At 34.8% G+C, this 21,481-nt stretch overlaps 1 protein-coding gene across 1 annotated transcript in view; it reads left to right on the top strand.

The window, feature by feature from the left end:
* Positions 1-21,481, top strand: part of DIAPH2 (diaphanous related formin 2) — a 1,007,297-nt gene that overhangs the window by 705,415 nt on the left and 280,401 nt on the right. The window contains exon 25 of the mRNA XM_081793317.1: positions 15,893-16,056. Coding sequence (XP_081649443.1) covers positions 15,893-16,056 — 164 coding nt within the window. The remainder of the gene's footprint in view (positions 1-15,892; positions 16,057-21,481) is intronic.

The raw sequence follows: 21,481 nt of genomic DNA, 5'->3' as shown, positions 1-21,481 counted from the left end.
ATCTAGCATTTTAGAGCTGGGAGTAACTTTACAGAATTTCTACGCTAATCCTACAGATTTCCCTTACATGAAAAAAGGGAGGAATTAAATCTCTGCCTCAGATTATAGGCCTTTGAAATATACAGTTGGTTTTTACTTTTATGAGTAAATTTGGTTTGGGAGACTTTTTTTCCTTTTTATGCTACTTTATTACCTCATTGGTGATTTTAGTTAAGGAAAGATAAGAAATGATAATGCATCATTAGCTGATTTTGAAACTACAACTTGGATTGAAAATGCATGATTAGAAACCATTTACAATTCAATACAAGAATCCCCAAGCTTGAAATGGAGCATTTTAAAACAAATGTAGGAAAAATAAAATGCCCAAAGAATTCAGATAATTATTTTACAGTGAGCAATCAGTCCCAAATACCTAGACATTTATTACAAAGTAGCAGATGTAACAGAAGTACCTGGTGTAGTAAAAATTTTTAAATAAAAAGCCACAGAGAGTGTACAGTAATGATGAGACATATAGTGATTCCCAGGTACTTGGCAGCACCACTTCTAACTAATTTCATAGCTATTACAGTTATTCTTGAGTCTGTAATATTATGTCTTAAAGTCCTTTATACCCTAACTCTGTCAATAACCAAAACAACAAAATTCAATTCCCCAGGGACATACTCTTTGGCAAAATTCATACTGACTGCATATTTTGCATCATTGACATTTGTAGTTAAATGACCTTTTAATGCTCATTGGAAACTGTTACCACAAACTGCGAGATCTGATATTTGTTCTCTTAGCTAAAGTTATAATTCCAGACTATTCTATATTTTGATGAAATGTATCAAGGCCAAATATATTCAGAGTAAGGGCATGTTCATTTAATCAACAAGAGTGTTAAGGGAGCACAGTTAAGGTACTCTCCTGATCTAGATCTGATTGGATGAGAGAAACTCTTTGTTCTATTTTCCTTACTTTGCAGGTTTCACTGTTGCCACAGAAGCTGCTCTCTCAGTTACCAAGGAGCCCACATACTTCCAGTTGCCTGTTAGATATTGTCATCCCTATGTTTCATAGATATCTCATACTCAGTGTATTCAAAACCAGTCAGTATTTTCCCTCCTCCCACCCACTGCATGTTCCCCTTCTTGTCTCACAAGTGTTGTTATAAAACAAGTATACACAAAACATATGCTGGTTCATTTGAGCTGGAAAACTCAAGTGAGATTCTCAATACAACCCCCTCTCTAATCACTAATATCTAGTCAGTCACCATGTCCCATGGATGCTACCTCTTCCATATTTCTTATATCCATCCTTTGCTTTCTATTCACAGTGCTGTTCTGTTAGTTTCCTAGGTAGTCTCCCATAGTTCACTGTGTCATCTTCCAAGCCATCCTTCCCACTGTTACCAGTTAAGTTCCTACAAACAAGCAAGGTATTACTCTTCTGTATAAAAACCATTGATTACTTGCCTACAAAGAAAACTAGAGAATCTTAATAAGCATTTAATACCTTTCCAGGTATAGGGAAGGAAAGACTTGCCCTCTGTGTTTCTAGGTTTGATAGCTGGGTCTATGAAATAAACTGATAGTAGATGAAGAGGGGAAAAGGTATACAAATTTATTAATGTTTAATATGTGCACAGAGATATCACAGAGGAAAAGAATACCTAGTTAAGTGGTGATCTTATATGCCATCTTAATAGGGGAAGGGAGAGAGGATGTAGGCTACTTAGAGGAAAAGATTTTTAGAAAAGATGAATGGGAGCTTAGGAGACTAGATGGAAGATATGTAACAAAGTTTGTCTGGGTCAGGTGTAAACTTCTAGTCTTCTCTCCTTTGATAACTATCAATCTTCCCTGGTTGATGAAACTTCCAGGGAGATTTATAGCATTGAGTTTCTTTTAGAAGATCTGTCTTTAAGTAGATAAGGGGAGTTCAGAGAAACCTCTCCTTGCATTTGCTGTTTTTCCAAGTGCTTCCAACTCAAAATTAATCATGTCAAAGAGGCATATTTTATGTGGCCTATTCTGCCACCCATCACAGGCTTATCTTCCCCTACATTTCCCTGCATACTCAAACTATGTTATCCTAGAATAGTCAGAGTTCCTTGGTAACTCCAGATGTGTTTATACCTTTGCTGATGCTATTCTCATGGCCTGGGGTGTCTCCTCTTTGGATTGAGAAATGCTTCTCATACCTCAAGATGGAACTCAAAAGTTACTTCCTTCTGACACCATTCCTAATAATCTCAGAATCACTTCTTTCTATGCATTTCCATGTCTTTCTTGAATTCCTTTGTGGAGTTTAGTTTATGTAACTATGTATTTTTATCTTTCTTTTTTTTTTTAACAGAAGGAGTATGGCATGCTGGTTAAATACATAGTTTTGTGTTATGAGAGACTGGGGAAAGGTACCCAGGTTCAAATCCTGAATCTACCACTTACTGCTGAGATGGCCTACTCTTCAGAAAGTAAATTGATCTCCCTGAGGCTAATTTCATCATGTGTAAAATGGAATTAGTAATAGCATATATACATCATAGGCCTTTTGGGAGGGTTAAATATGACAATGCTTATAAAGCATTTAGCTCAGTGCCTGGTTCATTGTGGAGTTCAAAAAACATTACTTCCTGCTATTGCTGCTCTTCTATTATTTATCTGTCTCCAACACTAGTTTATAAATTCAATGAGGATTAGAAACCATGTCTTATCACTTTACTTTCTTTTTCTCTACTTAATCTCTCATGGTTTTGTATACAGTGTTGCTATGTGATAAATGATGCTGAAAACTTAATGTGAGGTAAAGCTGGAGGTAGGACCTGATCTACTTAATGTCTATGTGTGCATGCTATGAATATTAAATAATAATACTGACATTCCAAAATATACACACCAATATCAAATTTGTATAATTATAACTCTTATGTTACTCTAAACACAACTGTTTATATGCCAATCTGTATAGTTATGTATTGCCTTACAACTGCTATTTTTTAACTGCCTTTGATTCTATGTAGCAATCTTAATAATTTATCAAATATGTTTTAATTGAATATTTATATAATATATAATCTTATCAGTAGTTAGGAACTAGCAAATAGACTTACTATTATTTGGACAAGATTCTGTGTTCCATTAGTCCTAGGTTTTGTTGTTGTTGTTGTTGTTGTTACTGTTGTTAGTGGTGTGTGTGTGTGTGTGTGTGTGTGTGTGTGTGTGTGTATGAATTTAGCTGGGAGTTCTTATGCCTTTGAGCAGAAGAAAACTGATCCTATCAATTCTTTGTTTAAAATTCAACAATGACTTACAAGTTTCTTAAGAAAAATTTCAAAATGCTTTAGAGACCTATAGAATCTGGCCCCAGTGTAACTCAGGAGACTTCTCCATTCTGTCCCGTACTTACTCCATAGGCTCTCACATTCCCAGACTTTTTCTTCTTCATGTTCCTAGAATATTTAATATCTGTCAGAACTTTCACACACCATACTCCAGTGTTCCTTCTCATGGCTCTTCCCCATCAGGTCTCAGTTTTAATTTTCCATCCTTCAAGAGGCATCACCAAACTCTTTGTTCACCCAACAGCCCCCCCACAGCCCCCAGGTCTAAGTCTCCCAATGATACATTCCTTAACAGCTTATGCTTTGCAATCACATTTTTCAATTTGTAATTTTTTTTTTAATTTTCTTGGTTTAATGTAGGTCTTCCCACTAAACCATAATGTCTATGAAAGCTGTGACCAGTGACCTTTTGTGAATATTTACTACTATATACTCAGCACCTAGAAGATGCACATAGTAGGCATTTAATAAATGTATCTGAATAAATTAATGAAAAAAATCATTCTGTTGAGTGTTTAAGAATGCAAAGATAGCCTTCAAAGGAAGGGTATAAAGAAATCTACACAAAAAACAAAAGGAAGTAAATAATGAAACTGGGTAGAGAAAAGGAGTTATGAGTGTGCCTCTTACCTCTGTCATAAGCATCACATTTGTGGCTTTAGCTGGAGGCTAATTTAAAAACATGTTTTTTTAATATGAAATTTATTGTCAAATTGGTTTCCATACAACACCCACTGCTCATTCCAACAGGTGCCATCCTCAATATCCATCACCAACCCTCCCCTCCCTCCCACCCACCCATCAACCCTCAGTTTGTTCTCAGTTTTTAAGAGCCTCTCTGTATGGCTTATTTCACTTAGCATCACACTCTCCAGTTCCATCCACGTTGCTACAAAAGGCCATATTTCATTCTTTCTCATTGCCACGTAGTATTCCATTGTGTGTATACACCACAATTTCTTTCTCCATTCATCAGGTGATGGACATTTAGGTTCTTTCCATAATTTGGCTATTGTTGAGAGCGCTGCTATCAACATTGGGGTACAAGTGCCCCTATGCATCAGCACTCCTGTATCCCTTGGTAAATTCCTAGCAGTGCTATGGCTGTGTCATAGGGTAGGTATATTTTTTCATTTTTTGAGGAACCTCCACACTGTTTTCCAGAGTGGCTGCACCAATTTGCATTACTACCAACAGTGCAAGACGGTTCCCGTTTCTCCACATCCTTGCCAGCATCTATAGTCTCCTGATTTGTTCATTTTGGCCATTCTGACGGGCATGAGGTGGTATCTGAGTGTGGTTTTGATTTTTATTTCCCTGATGAGGAGTGATGTTCAGCATCTTTTCATGTGCCTGTTGGCCATTGGATGTCTTCTTTAGAGAAGTGTCTGTTCATGTTTTCTGCCCATTTCTTCCCTGGATTATTTGTTTTTCAGGTGTGGAGTTTGGTGAGTTCTTTATAAATTTTGGATACTAGCCCTTTGTCCAATATGTCATTTGCAAATATGTTTTCCCATTCTGTTGGCTGCCTTTTAGTTTTGTTGATTGTTTCCTTTGTAGTACAGAAGCTTTTTATCTTGATGAGGTCCCAACAGTTCATTTTTGCTTTTAATTCCCTTGCTTTTGGAGATGTGTCAAGTAAGACATTGCTGCGGCTGAGGTCAGAGAGGTATTTCCCTGCTTTCTCCTCTAGGGTGTGGATGGTTTCCTGTCTCACATTCAAGTCCTTTATCCACTTTGAGTTTATTTTTGTGAATGGTGTGAGAAAGTGGTCTAGTTTCATTCTTCAGCATGTTGCTGTCCACTTCTCCCAGCACCATTTGTTAAAGAGACTGTCTTTTTTCCACTGGATATTCTTTCCTGTTTTGTCAAAGAATAGTTGGCCATACTTTTGTGGGCCCAATTCTGGAGTCTCTATTCTATTCCATTGGTTTATGTGTCTGTTTTGTGCCAATACCATGCTGTCTTGATGATTACAGCTTTGGAGTAGAGGTGAAAGTCTGGGATTGCGATGCCTCCTGCTTTGGTCTTCTTCTTCAAAATTACTTTGGCTATTCGGGGTCTTTTCTGGTTCCATACAAATTTTAGGATTGCTTTTCTAGCTTTGAGAGGAATGCAGGTGAAATTTTGATTGGGATTGCATTGAACGTGTAGATAGCTTCGGGTAGTATTGACATTTTAACAATATTTATTCTTCCAATCCATGAGCAGGGAATGTTTTTCCATTTTTTTATATCTTCTTCAATTTCCTTCATAAGCTTTCTATAGTTTTCAGCATACAGATCTTTTACATCTTTAGTTAGATTTATTCCTAGGTATTTTATGATTCTTGGTGCAATTGTGAATGGGATTCTTTATTTGTCTTTCTGTTGCTTCATTATTAGTGTATAAAAATACAATTGATTTCTGTACATTGATTTTGTATCCTGCGACTTTGCTGAATTCATGTATCAGTTCTAGCAGACTTTTGGTGGAGTCTATCGGGTTTTCCATATATATCATGTCATCTGCAAAGAGTGAAAGCTTGACTTCATCTTTGTCAATTTTGATGCCTTTGATTTCCTTTTGTTGTCTGATTGCTGATGCTAGCACTTCCAACACTATGTGAAATAACAGCGGTGAGAGTGGACATCCCTGTCGTGTTCCTGATCTTATGGGGAAAGCTCTTGGGTTTTTCGTCATTGAGTATGATATTAGCTGTGGGCTTTTCATAAATGGCTTTTATGATGAAAAACATTTTCTTTATATGCGGTTGACTCAGGCCATCTGTGGAAAAGTAGGATCATTACAAAATAGTTTCATATCTCCAGTCAACATAATTACCTCCTATATGTTAAAAACTCAGAATGTTAGGGGTGCTTAGGTTGGCTCAGTTGATTAAGGATCTGACTTTGGCTCAGGTCATAATTTCATGGTTCATGGGTTCAAGCCCTACATCTGGCTCTGTGCTGACAGCTCAAATCCTGGAGCCTGCTTGTGATTCTCTGTCTCCCTCTCTCTCTGCCCCTCCCCTGCTCATGCTCTGTCTCTCTCTCAAAAAAATAATAATAAACATTAAAAACTAAGGATCTTGGTTCAAAATTTTTATCATTGACTTTGCCATCTTTGTTATATTAAGTGTCCTATGCCTAAGTTTTATAATCTAGTTTTTAAGTTCATTTATTTATTTTGAGAGAGAGAGAGAGAGAGAGAGAGAGAGCACAAGTGCAGGAGTGGGAGGGGGGAAATGGAGAGTGAGAGAGAGAATCCCAAGCAGAATCAGTGCAGATACCTACAAGGGGCTCAATCTCATGAACTGTGACAACATGACCTGAGCCAAAATCAAGAGTTGGTGCTTAACCAACTTAGCCACACTGGCACTCCTGTAATCGGATTTTTAAAAGAATTTTGTAATACATCCTAAACTATTTTAAAGTATTGTGTCAAACCCAAGTGGAAATTAATATATGCATTCCTTTTTGTCTTTGTTAATGTGTCACAATTTAAAATATTTGTCTATACATATTCATCACAATGTGTGATTTGTAAGTAAATTCCAATTACTTTAATATGTCTTAATACTATTTTTAAAAGATAAATTTCTTTGAAACATTAATAATTCTTTACTAAAAATTATATACTCAAATGAAATTGAAACATTAATATTTTGTTTTTAGCATTTAGGGAATATTTTGATAGGTTATAGAAAGAGGAAATGATATTTATATTCTTCAGTAGAGTGTATATCTGTGACTTCCTTTTATTTTAATGAATAATTATGCCATGTTGCTAACTAAAGCTTGTGTGAAGGTTAAGTGGATCTCAAGTTGATTTTTGCATGTTCTCAATAATCCAGCTGTAATGCTATTTAAAATTTCAAGTTTTTCAATTTTCAAATAAATGTACTCCCTATGAAAATGAGAACTGATTTAACTCAATTAACTATGAGATACATAAACTCCTTAATCACCAGTGCTGTGCTAATGCTTATTTTGGTTCTATTGAAACAAGTTTTCTCTGTTAACAATTACTCTTGACATCAAAATTAAGTAAAATGGTATTTTCTCAGCCTAGTATTTGATGAAGCAATACTATATAGGGGAGGGAAAAGTTCTCAATCCTCTAGGAGTCCATTTGTAGGTCTAAAAATTAAACTGGCAAATACATTAACAGGAGATAAGCATACAAATGTATTGAATATAGCTTTCATATGATATCGGGACTTTCATTAGGAAATTAAGACCCAAAGAAATTGTTAAACCTCTTTTTTATGCTAGGTTTGATAGGGACTAGAAATTCCTGGAAAGATAGAGTAGGGCACAAAGCACAAGCTAAGTCTATTAAACTGAGGGGAACCTAGCAAGTACTGTTCATTGATTTGATTTCTTCTCAGTATCCCTCTGTCTTGAAGATAAGGGTATTTTTTTCCTTGGGTTATAAGGAAGCCACTTCTCATATGGAGGTCTTTTAACTTTCTTCAGGAGAAAGTAAGAGTGACCTTCCTACTTCTTCCTTTCTCTTAAAATATTTAATGTGCCATGGTGCCATATTTTGGGGTAGCATGTCCTGAACCCTATCAGCTACTTTACCAGTTAGAGGTCAAGGTTTAAAAATACCTACCTTTAACCGATTTACACACAGGTAGGCACAGCTACCAAAAACAGTTAAAACCAATATATAATGTACCTAAAAGTATAAAGAAAATAATTTACCTTTATTTGAGTAAATGTGTATGGATGAATTATAGCTGTCTCAGGTTGAAGTTTAAGTCCATACTATTACAATATTACTAAGGAATATGCTCTAAAAATTTATATATAGTCACACAAAAATATAGATGATGAAGCTTTAGACAATTCTGTATAGTACATAAACACCCTAGTAATATAAAAATGTGTCCTTAGGTCAGATTTTCAAGTGAGTTCATGTAAAAAAAAGCTTTGTGGGAGGTATAATGTTTTATAAATTAAGTTTCCAGATTCATGATTAGATCAAATGATTTAAAATTAATACTTTTAAAAGGTTAACATTTTACCTGCTACTATTCTTAAATGTTGAACACATTTTATTTTATCAACCTTGCCACGAACACTTAGGGATAAGATGATGTGATTTTAATTCACAGTTATCTTGAATAACTTCCAAGCTGGAAAAATCAGAAATGTTTGTCTTTGTACAATGAGGAATTTGAGTCAACTACTAAAAGGAAAATTGCTCTAAATTGCTTTCCCTCCTTACATTTGATAAGTACTCTATATGTATTAGACATGCTCACTTTACCACCTTAAGGTTATACTTATTTTAAGGATATAAGATACTATAAATTACCCCAATTTGGAAATTCTTCTTGGAAAGTCCATTGTTTTCTCAAGATTCTTCTCTCTAAGTATTTCAAAACCTCCCAAGGTTGTTTAAGCAGGTGGGAAGAGGTTACTCTACATTTTGATCTCAGGATAGTCTATCTAATCATCCTCGCCAAAGTCACTTTTGTCACTGATAATATTTCTACTATGTGCCAAGCACTGTTCTTGATGCTTATGAATCAGTGTTCAATAAGATATGCAAGGGTTATTCCTAAACCACATCTTTAAGTGGGGAAAGACAGGCAATAGAGTAAAATAAACAAAATAGATAATGTCTCATAGTTATAAGTTTGCATAAGGAAAAAAAGTAAGCAAGAGTAATAGTGATGGAAGTGAATATTTTCTATTGAGTCGTTGGGGAAAGCCTCTGTGAGGAGGTTACATGTGAGCTGAGATTGATCTGGTGAAAAACAAACATTCTAAGCAGAAAGAACAGCAATTGCAAAGGCCCTGAGTTGGGTATGAAAGCTTGGTATGTTAAAGGAAAAGAAAAAGGGTTAATGTGCCTGGGAATATTGCTTAAGAGGGAGAATGAGATGAGATTAAGTTGCAGAGGTGAGTAGAGGCCAGATTATGTGGATCCTCATAAACCAGAAGGAGTTTAGACTTTATTCCAAATGAAACTATTACAGGGGTTTCAGGAGAGGATTAATATTTGTGATACCAAGAGAGTCCACTTAAAACAACAACAACAGCATTCAAATAGAAAGGACAAGTAAGCAGTTGATTATAAAAATTAATACCTCTGGGGACAGATTGAGGCTAGATATATAAACTCGGAGCTCACCAATATACATGTAATTTAAAGTCATGTGAATTGCTTCGACTACTTAGAATGTAGAGAGAGGGCTCAGGACCAAGGCTTCAGGGTACTCTAAACTTGTATAGAAGTTACCAGAGAAGGAGAAGAATAAAAAATATTTTAGTCACGAGGGTGGGTGTCATACAAATTAAGCGGCTAAATGTATTCAAATCTGCTGACACATCAAAAGGAGTACAGAAGGGTGAATATTCGATTTGACAATAATATGGTTGTCATTATAAATAATAATACATTTTTACCACATTAAATGATCAAGGGACTATCATGATGTCTACAGTAGGTGAGGAAAAATAATGTTCCCTCTACCGTTCTGAATTCCTGGCTGAGATCCTCCCTGTAATAAAAGACAGATTAACAAGAGAAAATCAAACTGAAGTTTATTAACATGTATATCTCATGTATACATGGGAAATACCCAGAGAAAAATCAGTAACTTCCTGAGGTAGCCTAAACACAGTTCTTTTTTTAATTAAGGTTTTTATTTTAATTCCAGTATAGTTAACATAAAGTATTATATTAGTTTCAGGTGTTCAGTACAGTGATTCAACAATTCCATACATTACTCAGTGCTCATCATGATAAATGTACTCTTTAATCTCCATCACCTATTTCACCCATCCCCCACTCACCTCACCACCTAACCATCAGTTTGTTCTCTATAGTTAAGGGATTTTCTTGGTTTCTTTCTCTCTTTTTTTCCCCGCTGCTTTCTTAAATTCTATATATGAATGAGATCATTTGGTATTTTTCTTTCCTGGACTGGCTTATTTCCCTTAGCATTATACTTTCTAATTCCATCCATGTTGTTGCAAATGGCAATAATTCGCTCCTTTCTATGGCAGAATAATATTCCATTGCATATATACAGACCACTTCTTTAATATTCCACTGCATATATGCATACCACTTCTTCTTTATTCATGTATTGATAGATACTTGGGTTGTTTCCATAATTTGGCTATTGCAAATAATGCTGCTATAAATATTGGGGTGCATGTATCCCTTTGAATTAGTGTTTTTGTATTGTTTGGGTAAATACACAGTAGTGTAGTTGTTGGATCATAGGGTAGTTCTATTTTTAACTTTTTGAGGATCCTCCATACTGTTTTCCAGAATGGCATCACCACTTTGCATTCACACCAACAATGCAGGAGGGTTCCTTTTTCTCCACGTCCTCACCAACATTTGTTGTTTCTTGTGTGTTTTTGATTGTAGCCATTATAATAGGTGTGAGGTGTTATCTCATTGTAATTTTGACTTGCATTTCCCTGATGATGAGTGATGTTGAGCATCTATTTACGTGTCAGTTGGCCATCTAGATGTCTTTGGAAAAATGTCTGTTCATATCTTCTGCCCCTTTTTTAATCACATTTGATTTTGGGTGTTAAGTTTAACAGTTCTTTATATATTTTGGATACTAAATTTAAGCCACCAGTTTAAATACCATTTTCAGCTTAAAGACATAGAAAAGAAAGGTGTGAGGACACTCATTATGGGAAAGGGAAGGATGGTTACCAGGAAAAGCACCATAAATAAGGGTAAAGTCTGTTATGCACATTTAAATATGCAGCTTAACCATTGACACTCTTGATACCATTGATTCTCTTGTGATTTAGAGTCACACTTCTCTTCGTGGTACAAAGAGGGAGATACCCTTACAAATGGAGATTTCCTTTATAAATGTAAATTTTCCTTTCAAAAAGGTAACTTTTATTCTTTTCAGAGCTTTTCTGGTGTCTGCTATTTCCCAATCAACTCAAAATAATATATGCCATCTGCCCTTTTTTAACTGTATTATTTGTTTTTTGGGGTGTTGAGTTTGATAAGTTCTTTATAGATTTTGGATACTAGATCACTTATAAAAATCTTCTCCCAGTTCAGAAAAAGACAAATACCATATGATTTAACTCATATGTGGAATTTAAGAAACGAAACAGATGAACATAGTGGGAAAAAGAGAGTCAAACCATAAAACAAGACTCTTAACGATAGAGATCAAATTGAAGGCTGCTGGAGAGGAAGTAGGGGGGATTGGCTAAATGGATGATGGGAATTAAGGAGGGCATTTGTTGTGATAACCAATGGGTGTTGTATGTAAGTGATGAATAACTAAATTCTAATCCTGAAACTAATATTATACTATATGTTAACTAACTGGAATTTAAATACAAACTTGAAATGAAAAATATTTAAAAATAAATTTATGCCCATGAGGCATATTTTGAGGTGGCATATTCTGCTCCCCTTCACTACGTGCTAACCCTAGATCAATGGGAGCCTTTTATCTAGTTTCTATAACTCTAAAACTTAGACAATGATATTTCTCTGACTTTTTGATAAGATTGTTATGAAGAATATGGGACATATGGAAGGGAGAGTATATCATAAATGTAAAAATTCTGTACAAATGTACATTAATGATATAATTATTTGTAATATTAGATTATAAACTTCTTTTTTAAAATTTCTTTTTAGTGTTCATTTATTTTTGAGAGAGAAAGAGAGAGAGAGAGAGAAAGAGAGAGAGAGAGAGAGTGGGGGAGGGGGCAGAGAGAGACACACACAGAATGAAGCAGGTTCCAGGCTCCACGCTGTCAGCACAGAGCCTGATGTGGGACTCAAACTTAGGAACTGTGAGATCATGACCTGAGCCTAAATCACAGGTGCCCCTAGATTATAAACTTCTTAAAGGCCTGGGTTAGGCTTTAGATTATAAGCCACCCAGGCACCCCTAGATTATAAACTTCTTAAGGGCCTGGGTTAGGCTTTAATGATCACTGCATCCATCACATGCTCAGCGTAGTACTAACCAGTTATCTCAAATTCAATGGCTGCTCAAAAAAGAAAATAAAAATTTCCTAAATGAAATAAAGGAATGAAAAAGAAGGATGGTGTCTAGCTCTTTTTTACCTGCAGTCTCAGTTAGGATTTGGTGACTAATGTGGAAATGTTGGGTTGAACAGCAAATGGTCAAGAAATAATTCTTGAGATGTCTTTGGTGCAAAAAGGTGGTGTTATTAAAGCATGGGGACAGAACCCATGGGCAGAAAGAGCTGCACTGGGATTGTGAGGAGAAATTAATTATATACTTTCAAGTTGGGAGAGGGTTAGGGATGGCATACGTCTCTAAGGAATTTTGGAAGCAAGGTTTCCAGGACCTTGAGGGGCTAGCTATTGTTAGGAAAAGGTCATTTATTACTGTCTAATAAAACCTTAGTCATGAGATCCTTCAGATATATATCAGGGGGTCATATGCTTGGAGGATGATTGCTAACATATATCTTGGTGGGTAGAGATAAAGGAAGTTTCCAAAGGAATTTTTATATGTTAAAGGAGGCTTACAGGATCCTGGAGTTCAGAATAATGTTAAGCAAAGATTGCCTTTTGCCCTTAGCAAAGTATTAACACCAAGGCAGTTGAGTTCCTAGAGATAGGTCACTCTGCCTGTCTTAAGGACTTGTCAATGGGCTATAAGTTGTAAGGAAATTTTTTTTTCTTTTGCCTTTGTTTCCCACCATCAGTGACTTCCTTGCAATTTTGAAAGATTTCCAGTGCTGACTCATGCCATCTAGCCATTTTAGGAAATAATCACTTTGAAGAAGATAGTAAGTAAAGGACTTAGAGACTGGGCTGCTTTCCATTTGTTATTTCTAAGATAAGCCATTCCCAGAACTTTTCAAATTTTCTCACTTTGGTACACAGACAGAATTTCTGAAGTAAATTTTGTTTTTTTCCCTGGGAGAACAAATTTATGAAGTTGTGTATCACTACATGGACATATTTTAGCTGGAGAAAAACTGTTACGATAAATGGGAAACATTCAGCTTTTTGCCTTTTTTTTTTTATCTTTGGAATTTCTTTGTGTGGTACAGATGTTAAGCCTTGTGAAGTATATAGTTTAGTACTTTGCACTACAGAGTACAAGTAAGTGACCTTTGATAAGTTTTATGCCTAGCAAGTCTCTGGGATAAATCTGTTTTGTTTAGGTAGGGCAGACTACAAAACAAAAATCTCACTTTCATTCTGTGCTAGGAAATGAAGAGTATTATTTCTGCAACTCTTAAACAGGATATTTAACACTTTCTTAAAGTCAAAGAATAAAAGTCAAATAATTTATGGTGATGTAAATAAGAATGTGTATGTAACATTATTTGTGATCCTTTTGTTGGTAAAAATAGAGTAAGTTAGAAATGCATTAATTCTTTCTGGTCTGTTGAGCTCAAAATGGACTTGAGGGTTGAAAGATTTAATATTACTTGTTAGCAGGGAAGAGGTTGCTGTGTTGCTAATGTGAATGCTAATATTTAAGTAGCATTAGAAAGAACATAGGTAGTTTTGTGTCTCTCTTTTAAAATCACATTGTATCCAATACGTGTCAGCTGTAAAGTAATTTTCCAGAAATGGTCTGATTTTCTCCATTGACTTCCATTGTAGAACTAGAGTTGTGTTTCCATGGAAAATAAATTTGGCCCCAAGTTACAATACAACATACTAAAGAATTCAGAAAATCTTATAAAATCAGGTATTTTGAAACACACATTTATCAGGGCCTAATAAAATAATACTACCATAAAATATTAATACACTATAGTGGAACTTATAATAGCATGCCCCAAACTATTATCCTTCTTTTACAATTCTAAGTATTTTACCTTTCCACTTAAAGACATTTTTCTTCTGTGATCATTATTGCTTTCTTAAATGTAAGTATAATTTTTAAAGGTGAATTTGGTTTCCTTTATTCTTCACTGTTAGCCCACTTATCTTTCTCTGAAGCATTCTTACCAATTTACATTCAAAAGTTATTACCCATAGAAGAATGACTAGAAGAAAATGCTCCAAAATGTTCACAATGCTTGCATCTGAGTTGTTGGAAATTTTAGTTTGTTTGTTTTTGTTTTCTAAGTCACCTAAAGAGATAATTTTTCATATCTATACCCTCTATAATCAGTAAGAAAGTATTATAATTTCCTTCTTTAAGTATAAATTATTATATAATAATACATTTAGTCAGATATATTTATATATTTGAATCATATTTTGGTATTGATTGTTATCAGTTTTTGGTAAAATTTTTACAACAATAATATAAATAATTTCTGGATAAATAGCTTTTCTAGAGCTTATTACTCAAAGTGTATCCTGGACTGGCAGCTTCAAGATCAACTGGGAATGCATTAGAAATTCTCAGTCTCCTGGGCTTATCCTCAGGAAATAGCAATCTGTGTTTTAGGAAGCCCTTTGGGTGATCAAGGTTCTAGAACTATAGCAAAATCTCTCTCCCTCTTTCCCCTCTCCCTCTTCCCCCTTTCTCTGCATACCTCCCCCTTGCCTTTTTTCCTTCTCTCTCCCTCTGTGTCCCCTCTTCACGTGGGATACACACAGACACACACATACGTAACCTATATATAATTCACTGTGACCTCTCTCTATATAGAATATGTGTATTTAAAAAGGGAATTTTTTCTAAGTTTTCTGTTGCTGTTTGTTTCTGTCCTACCTTGTCCATAAAAAGATAATTGAGGCAGTTTCCTGATATCTATACTTATGTGCTTTCATTTAGCAAACATGTTTTCTAATGTATTAATGTATATTAAATAGTTCAGCCTGCATTACAAATTTTTGGAACTCCCTAACCAAAATAATGACTCTAGCAAGTTTTTATGGACTGGATTGTGTTCCTACAAAAATTCATATGTTGAAGCCCTAACCCCCAGAATCTCAGAATGTGGCTGACTGCATTTGGAGATAGGTTTTCAAAGAGGCAATTAAGTTAAAATGAAGTCCTTAGGGTGTGACCTACTCCAATGTAACTCATAAGAAGAGGAGATGAGGACAAAAACACAGGCAGAAGGACCACCATGTGATGATAGAGCAAGAAGGTGGCCATCTACAAGCCAAGGAGAGAAGCCACAGAAGAAACCAAATTTGCCAACACCTTGATATCAGAATTCTAGCTTCTAGAATTGTGAGAAAATTCATTTCTAGTGTTTAAGCTACTCAGTCTGTGGTATTTGTTACTGTAATCCTAGTGAATTTGTACATAAGTAAAAATTATGGTATAATTCAATCTGAATATCTAGTGATTGCTTTTATGATACTATTGGATTGGGGCACCCGGGTGGCACAGTCGGTTAAGCCTCCAACATTGGCTCAGGTCTTGGTGTCACAGTTTGTGAGTTTGAGTCCCATGTCGGGCTCTGTGCTGACAACTCGGAGCTTGGAGCCTGCTTTGGATTCTGTGTCTCCCTCTCTCTCTGTCCTTCCCCTCCCCTCCTCTTCTCTGCTTTTCTCTTCTCTCTCTCTCCCTCTCTCTCTCTCTCAAAAATAAATAAACATTAATTAAAAAAAAATAAGATACTATTGTATCATGTTCCTTAACAGAAAGCTACAGCTTTACAAAGAGTGCCAGAGACCAGTATGAAAAACTGTTCACCATGCACAACAACATGCTAAAGCTCTATGAGAATCTTGGAGAATACTTTATTTTTGACTCTAAAACAGTGAGCATAGAAGAATTCTTTGGTGATATCAGCAACTTCCGAACTTTATTTCTGGTGAGTAATATAGTACATCTTAGCATTGTAAGCCCTGTGGTTTTTGTGTTTTAAATAATTTCTCCTATTAGCATTTTATGTACCTATTGATCATACCGATTTCATGTTTTAGTCTTTTAACAGGAACTCACAGATATTTTATACCTGTGACATGGATAAAAATTGTTGGCAGGCTTAATATATAATGGGGACTTAAATGAATTATCTTCAACTTTAGGTATATATGGGAATTTTTGTACTGAAATTTTATAAGAAAATGAATGAATTGGTACTTGATGTTGATTTTTATATAGCATAGTATTATAATTTGACCTAGCTTAAAAATTCATATCTAAAATCATCTTTCACTTAATACATTAAAATGCTATGATTTGTGAATAAGTTTTTGTCAGTCTTTATGAGAAATTGGTTCTAAATTAGACCTTGAATACTTAAATTTTCTTTCAAAATATCGTCTGTTTCAAACTGTAACTCTTGGGGATAATAGTAAATATTAGCATTAATTAGAGATGGGATATCAGGGTGCCAGTTATGATGCTAGAGGGAATCAAAAGCTTTACTGTATAAATGTTGTGGAAGTACTTGTCTGTATCCAGTGAAGGAATAGAAGAGCACAGAGTCCAATTATGATAGTAATAGAAAGATATGCATAATAGTTGATATGTACATCATATCAAACAAGTAAAGTTTGATAAACTTTAAAGAAGGAATTCTAGCAGTTATCCCCAACAGGAAGATCAATTAGCAAACTAATTTATTGCAGTTTGAGGTATGTTTCTATCCCCAAAGCAATTATTTGCTAAATAAGGCTCTGTCTCTTAATTGACTGTATTGCCCCATGAAAAATATTGGATTTTGGTGTGACTTGCACAATCTGGGAGATACAGATATTTCTGTGGAAAATATTTGCTTTAATCTACTAAGTTACAACATGTAACCCAGAGAACATGATATTTTTGGGTAGAAGCTAAATCGAAAACTTTCATAAATATGATGTTTTGTTTTTGTTTTGTTTTTTGCTGAGAACAATTGCTTATTTTGGTCTTTGTTCTTTACTCCTTAGTAAACACACATATTTAACTTTATAGCTGGCCAGGAAGTAGTAAAATGTGTTCTGACAATGACTCGTGCGACTACTTTCAAAACATAAAGTTATAAATATGATGTGAACCTGTGAATGCCTATCATATCTACTTGGACTATTTTCAGGAAGAAAAAAATATGTTGAAAAAGAATGGAGACTAGAAAATACACTTCAGTTGACACATTAAAAAGATGAATCCAATAAATTGTCTATGAATAGATGGAGATAAATATAATTAATGTTAATCTCTATTAAAAAGTGCCTTGTTTTAACATGGATTGGATCTGAAAACACTGTCTGTCATATTAGTGCCTCTCACTTCCCCTATAGTCACAGAATAGAATTTGATGTACTTCTCCCATTTTACAGTATTTGTTTAAGGACAATTCCTGTGTGGCAACCTATGTTTAATCATGTTAGCCAGATGCTTAGAAATTTTGCCAAGAATTATACTTATAAATGATTATACTCCTGATCTCTAAGAATCTATTCCTCTTTAGAAATCTATGAGCCATAGAATTTCAGAGAGTCATATAAATTACATACATAAATAGGATATATTTGTCTACTGGTTTTATTCTGTATGTAGCTTGAGTACAGGGAAATAATTTGTCACAAATTGTTCTCATTGTGAATAAGTTAACATTCTGAAGTCCAGTTTTGTGTGCATTTATGTTAATTTCTTGAGATACTGCTAAGATTGATTTTCAGAGCTTTCAAAACAGATAACCAGCTCCTACAATGTGCCCTGGTCAGCCATTGCTGTCTGCCTTTCATAACAGTGTTACTATCACTTTTACCTTACAAATCATGATTGACTTGCTGCCATGAGAACTAGGTATGCAACTTATTCGTTGTTTTGAACTTGGGTTGGCTATGTAACCTCTCTGGGCATCAGTTTCCTCATTTATAAAATACAGATGATAATTCCTGCCGTGTCTTTCTCAACACTATGTGAAAACACCTCATAACCTATGCTATGCAAATGAAGGATATTATTAGTCATTCTTTATCCATCCATTTGATTATTATTTATTGAAAATCAACTTGATTTTGATAACACTTTAGTCCAGAGATAAAAGGAAGGAAATCGTCTCTGTCCATGAATGAAAGGAGACAGGCAAGTAAATGCAATGTAATTTGATAAGTGCTGCCATAGGAATATGTCAAGGTGCTATAATAATGCGAAGGAGGAACTGCCTAACCTTGCCTGAGCTTACTCGAGAAACCTTCACAGAGAAAGTAACATTTGGGCAGAATCTGGAAAAACCCATAGGTGTTTGACACACAGACTTTGACAAGCAGGTTTAAGGGTTTTACACCTGACCTATAAGCTGAACACTCCTAAGTCAACAACACCAACTTCAGTCACTCATTTGTGCTCACCATGTTCCTGTTTCATAGGGAGCTTAAAGTGATTTTGCTCTCCCAGGGGTGGGAAGAACCGTGAAAGAGAGACAAAAATTGTCATCTCCAGAAGTTCCCATTTTCTTAGTGTTTCGTGTGTTTGGCTTCAGGGTTCTTACTGCTAAAAGCATTTTGGACTATAGATGGAAGCAATAAAATACCAGTATTGCTGAGAAGAAAATAAGAGTTCTGATTCATGTGCTACCAAAAATTACTTCCAAATGAGCTCAGAGTTTCATCTTGGGAAATCTATTTGGCATGTATAGCATATACAAAATGCACATACCAAAAAATCTTCCTCAAATATTCTCTAAAGGATGGGGAAAATGGAAATAAACAAAAGGGTTTAACATAATGGATTAAGACCTTTTTAAAAATAATCACACTCAAATTAATGAAAGTAAAATTTGGTAATCTATAGGAGATGCTGCTATATTAAATATTGATATCAGCCATATTATATATTACTCAACTGAGGATGTTAAAGATATTCAAGGTGAATGTCCTATATAAGAGTATGAAGATATGTGTAATTGGAAACATTTCTAATTTCTGAACAAGTCTCTCTAGTTAGCTTCCTGAGATTATCAGAATTCAAAAACTGTTTACAATATATGCAAGATTAATTAATAATCCCTAAATTTAAGTTGAATATATTGTGGAAGAAAATAAAATTCCACATTTACAGAATATCTAAACATCTTTTTTTTTTTTTTTGCTTATTCTCCTTTATGCTTCAGTTAGTTCAAATAGTTGGCTACACAGTCTTTTTTCTTTTGAGATATTTTAGGTAGAATATTGAAGATGAGTGAACCTTATATGTTTCACTGCCATGCAGTATCTTGCTTAGGCATAAAAATTAATTTCAGCTGTTGGAAAAGTGTTTGAGGCAAGTATTATACTTCAGTAACTTTCATAGCTCCAAATAAATTATAGAAAACATTTCTATTGTCTTTTAAATCTGTCAATTTCTTGTTGATTCTGTGTGTTTTTGTTTTGTTTTTTAAAGGACAGTATGTTACCCAGGCACTCAATGAATTTTTGTTTTGTGTGTGTGTCCTCATTCTATATCTCATATACTAGACATATAGGAATAAGACTTCGTAGAATTAATAGATTCATTGACGTAACTTAAGAAGAAATTGTTACCATTATTACTAATCATGTAATTAAACTTTAAACTTTAGTTTAACATTAAACTTTAGCTGTCTTTGTTTAATCAGGCCTTGCCTTTAACAATTTTTGAACAGCTCTTAGATAAGTACTAAAATGGCTGTTAGGAGGCTAAAGGATAGCTATATTTATGTCATCAGTCAGTCTTTCTTCTATTTCCTAAATATCTTTTAATCCATTCTTTTCTTTCCAAGCCCACTGATGCTATTTAGTTCTGGGCCTCCACCATCTCTCAGCTGAACTATTGTAATGATGTTCTGACTAGTGTCTGTGTCTACTTATCTTACTATTTCTCACTTCTAATCCATTTGCCAAATTAAAGTCATAATAAAACTGAAAACAAAACAAGGCAGTGTTACTTTCCCGACTTAAAATTCTTCAATGAATTCTTTGTGGCCTTAGGGTGAAATCTAAATTTTTAAAAGTAATGTGGCTTAGAAAATCAGGGGTGCCTGGGTGGCTCAGTTGGCTAACTGTCTGACTCCTGGTTTTTCAGCTCAGGTCATGATCTCACAGTTCGTGAGATGAAGCCCCACTTCAGTCTCTGCACTCACAGCATGGAGCCTGCTTGGGTCCTCTCTCCCTCTCTCTGCCCCTCCCCCACTCACTTGCTTTCTTTCTCTCTCTCTCTCTCTCTCTCTCAAAATAAATAAACTTTAATAAAATGAAGTGGCTTATAAAATCAAAAGAACTGTGGTTACTTAAAGGCCAGGCCATCTATGGTTGGCTGACTGAACCATAATTGCTTAATGTGAATTCTCTTCCCAGACTGGTAAAAGCAAAATATGAAAGTGGAAGCAGCAGAATAAGACAACAGTAAGTGTTTAAGAGGACACGAGCCTCTTAGAACAGAGAGAAACTTTGGGAGCAAGGTTTTAAAACTATATGTAGGCTCAGAGGCAAAGGTGTGATTGCCATTATTCCTTAATTGCTCCCATAGCTAGTATGGCATGGGAGTTAGGAAGCTGAGGTTAGTCTTATCTTAATTCTCATTTAGGGATGGTCTTCCCTCTATCTTAAGTAATTGTCCTTTTAAAATCTAAACTTGTATGAGAGCTCCTTATTTACCCATGTCGACTTATGGGAGACACTTAATTTTGAGATGTTCTCATTTCTCTCAAACCACCTTCCTCTTTATAAGGCCTCAATCATTTCTAAATCTAAAGTATAATTGAAAAGCCAAAGTGAACACCTGCATTTAGTTAGAACTCAAAAACTAAATTGATATATATATATATACAAAACATTTTTAGTCATTCACTAAAGGCAATTTGCCCTTAAAGGAATAAGGATAAATTTTTGCATGAAAAGATTGTGTAATTTCTGATCCAAGAAGACTAAGTTATTTTGACACATTTTTAAACCTTCGATGTGCAAAGCACTTGGCATTTAAAGGAAACTTTAGTGAAGTATTATAAAAATAGTGGACTTACATTAGAAACCAAATGTATTCTTTAATAAAGGAAACTCTTAACCAATAATATAAACTCTGTTATCTAGAGTTCCATTCTCCAAAATCTCTATTAGATGCCTCATAATTTGATGTATCTTTGCTTTGCCAGTAAAATGGTAATTAATATCGGGAAGATAATTTTGAGAAACTGCAAAGACCTTGATGTACCTCTTGAATAGTATAGTTTTATTTGCAAGCTAAGTATCTCCAGGTCTCAGCACCTGTGAATTCAGATGGGGTCACCTTAGTAACAATAATCCATATATCCCAAATTATCTCTTTACCTCTCCTAGCAGCTCAAGCTCCCT

The sequence above is a fragment of the Panthera onca genome, chromosome X (assembly GCF_046562875.1).
Source record: "Panthera onca isolate mPanOnc1 chromosome X, mPanOnc1 haplotype 2, whole genome shotgun sequence".
In the NCBI taxonomy this organism is placed as follows: Eukaryota; Metazoa; Chordata; class Mammalia; order Carnivora; family Felidae; genus Panthera; species Panthera onca.
This window is presented reverse-complemented; position numbering and strand designations above follow the sequence as displayed.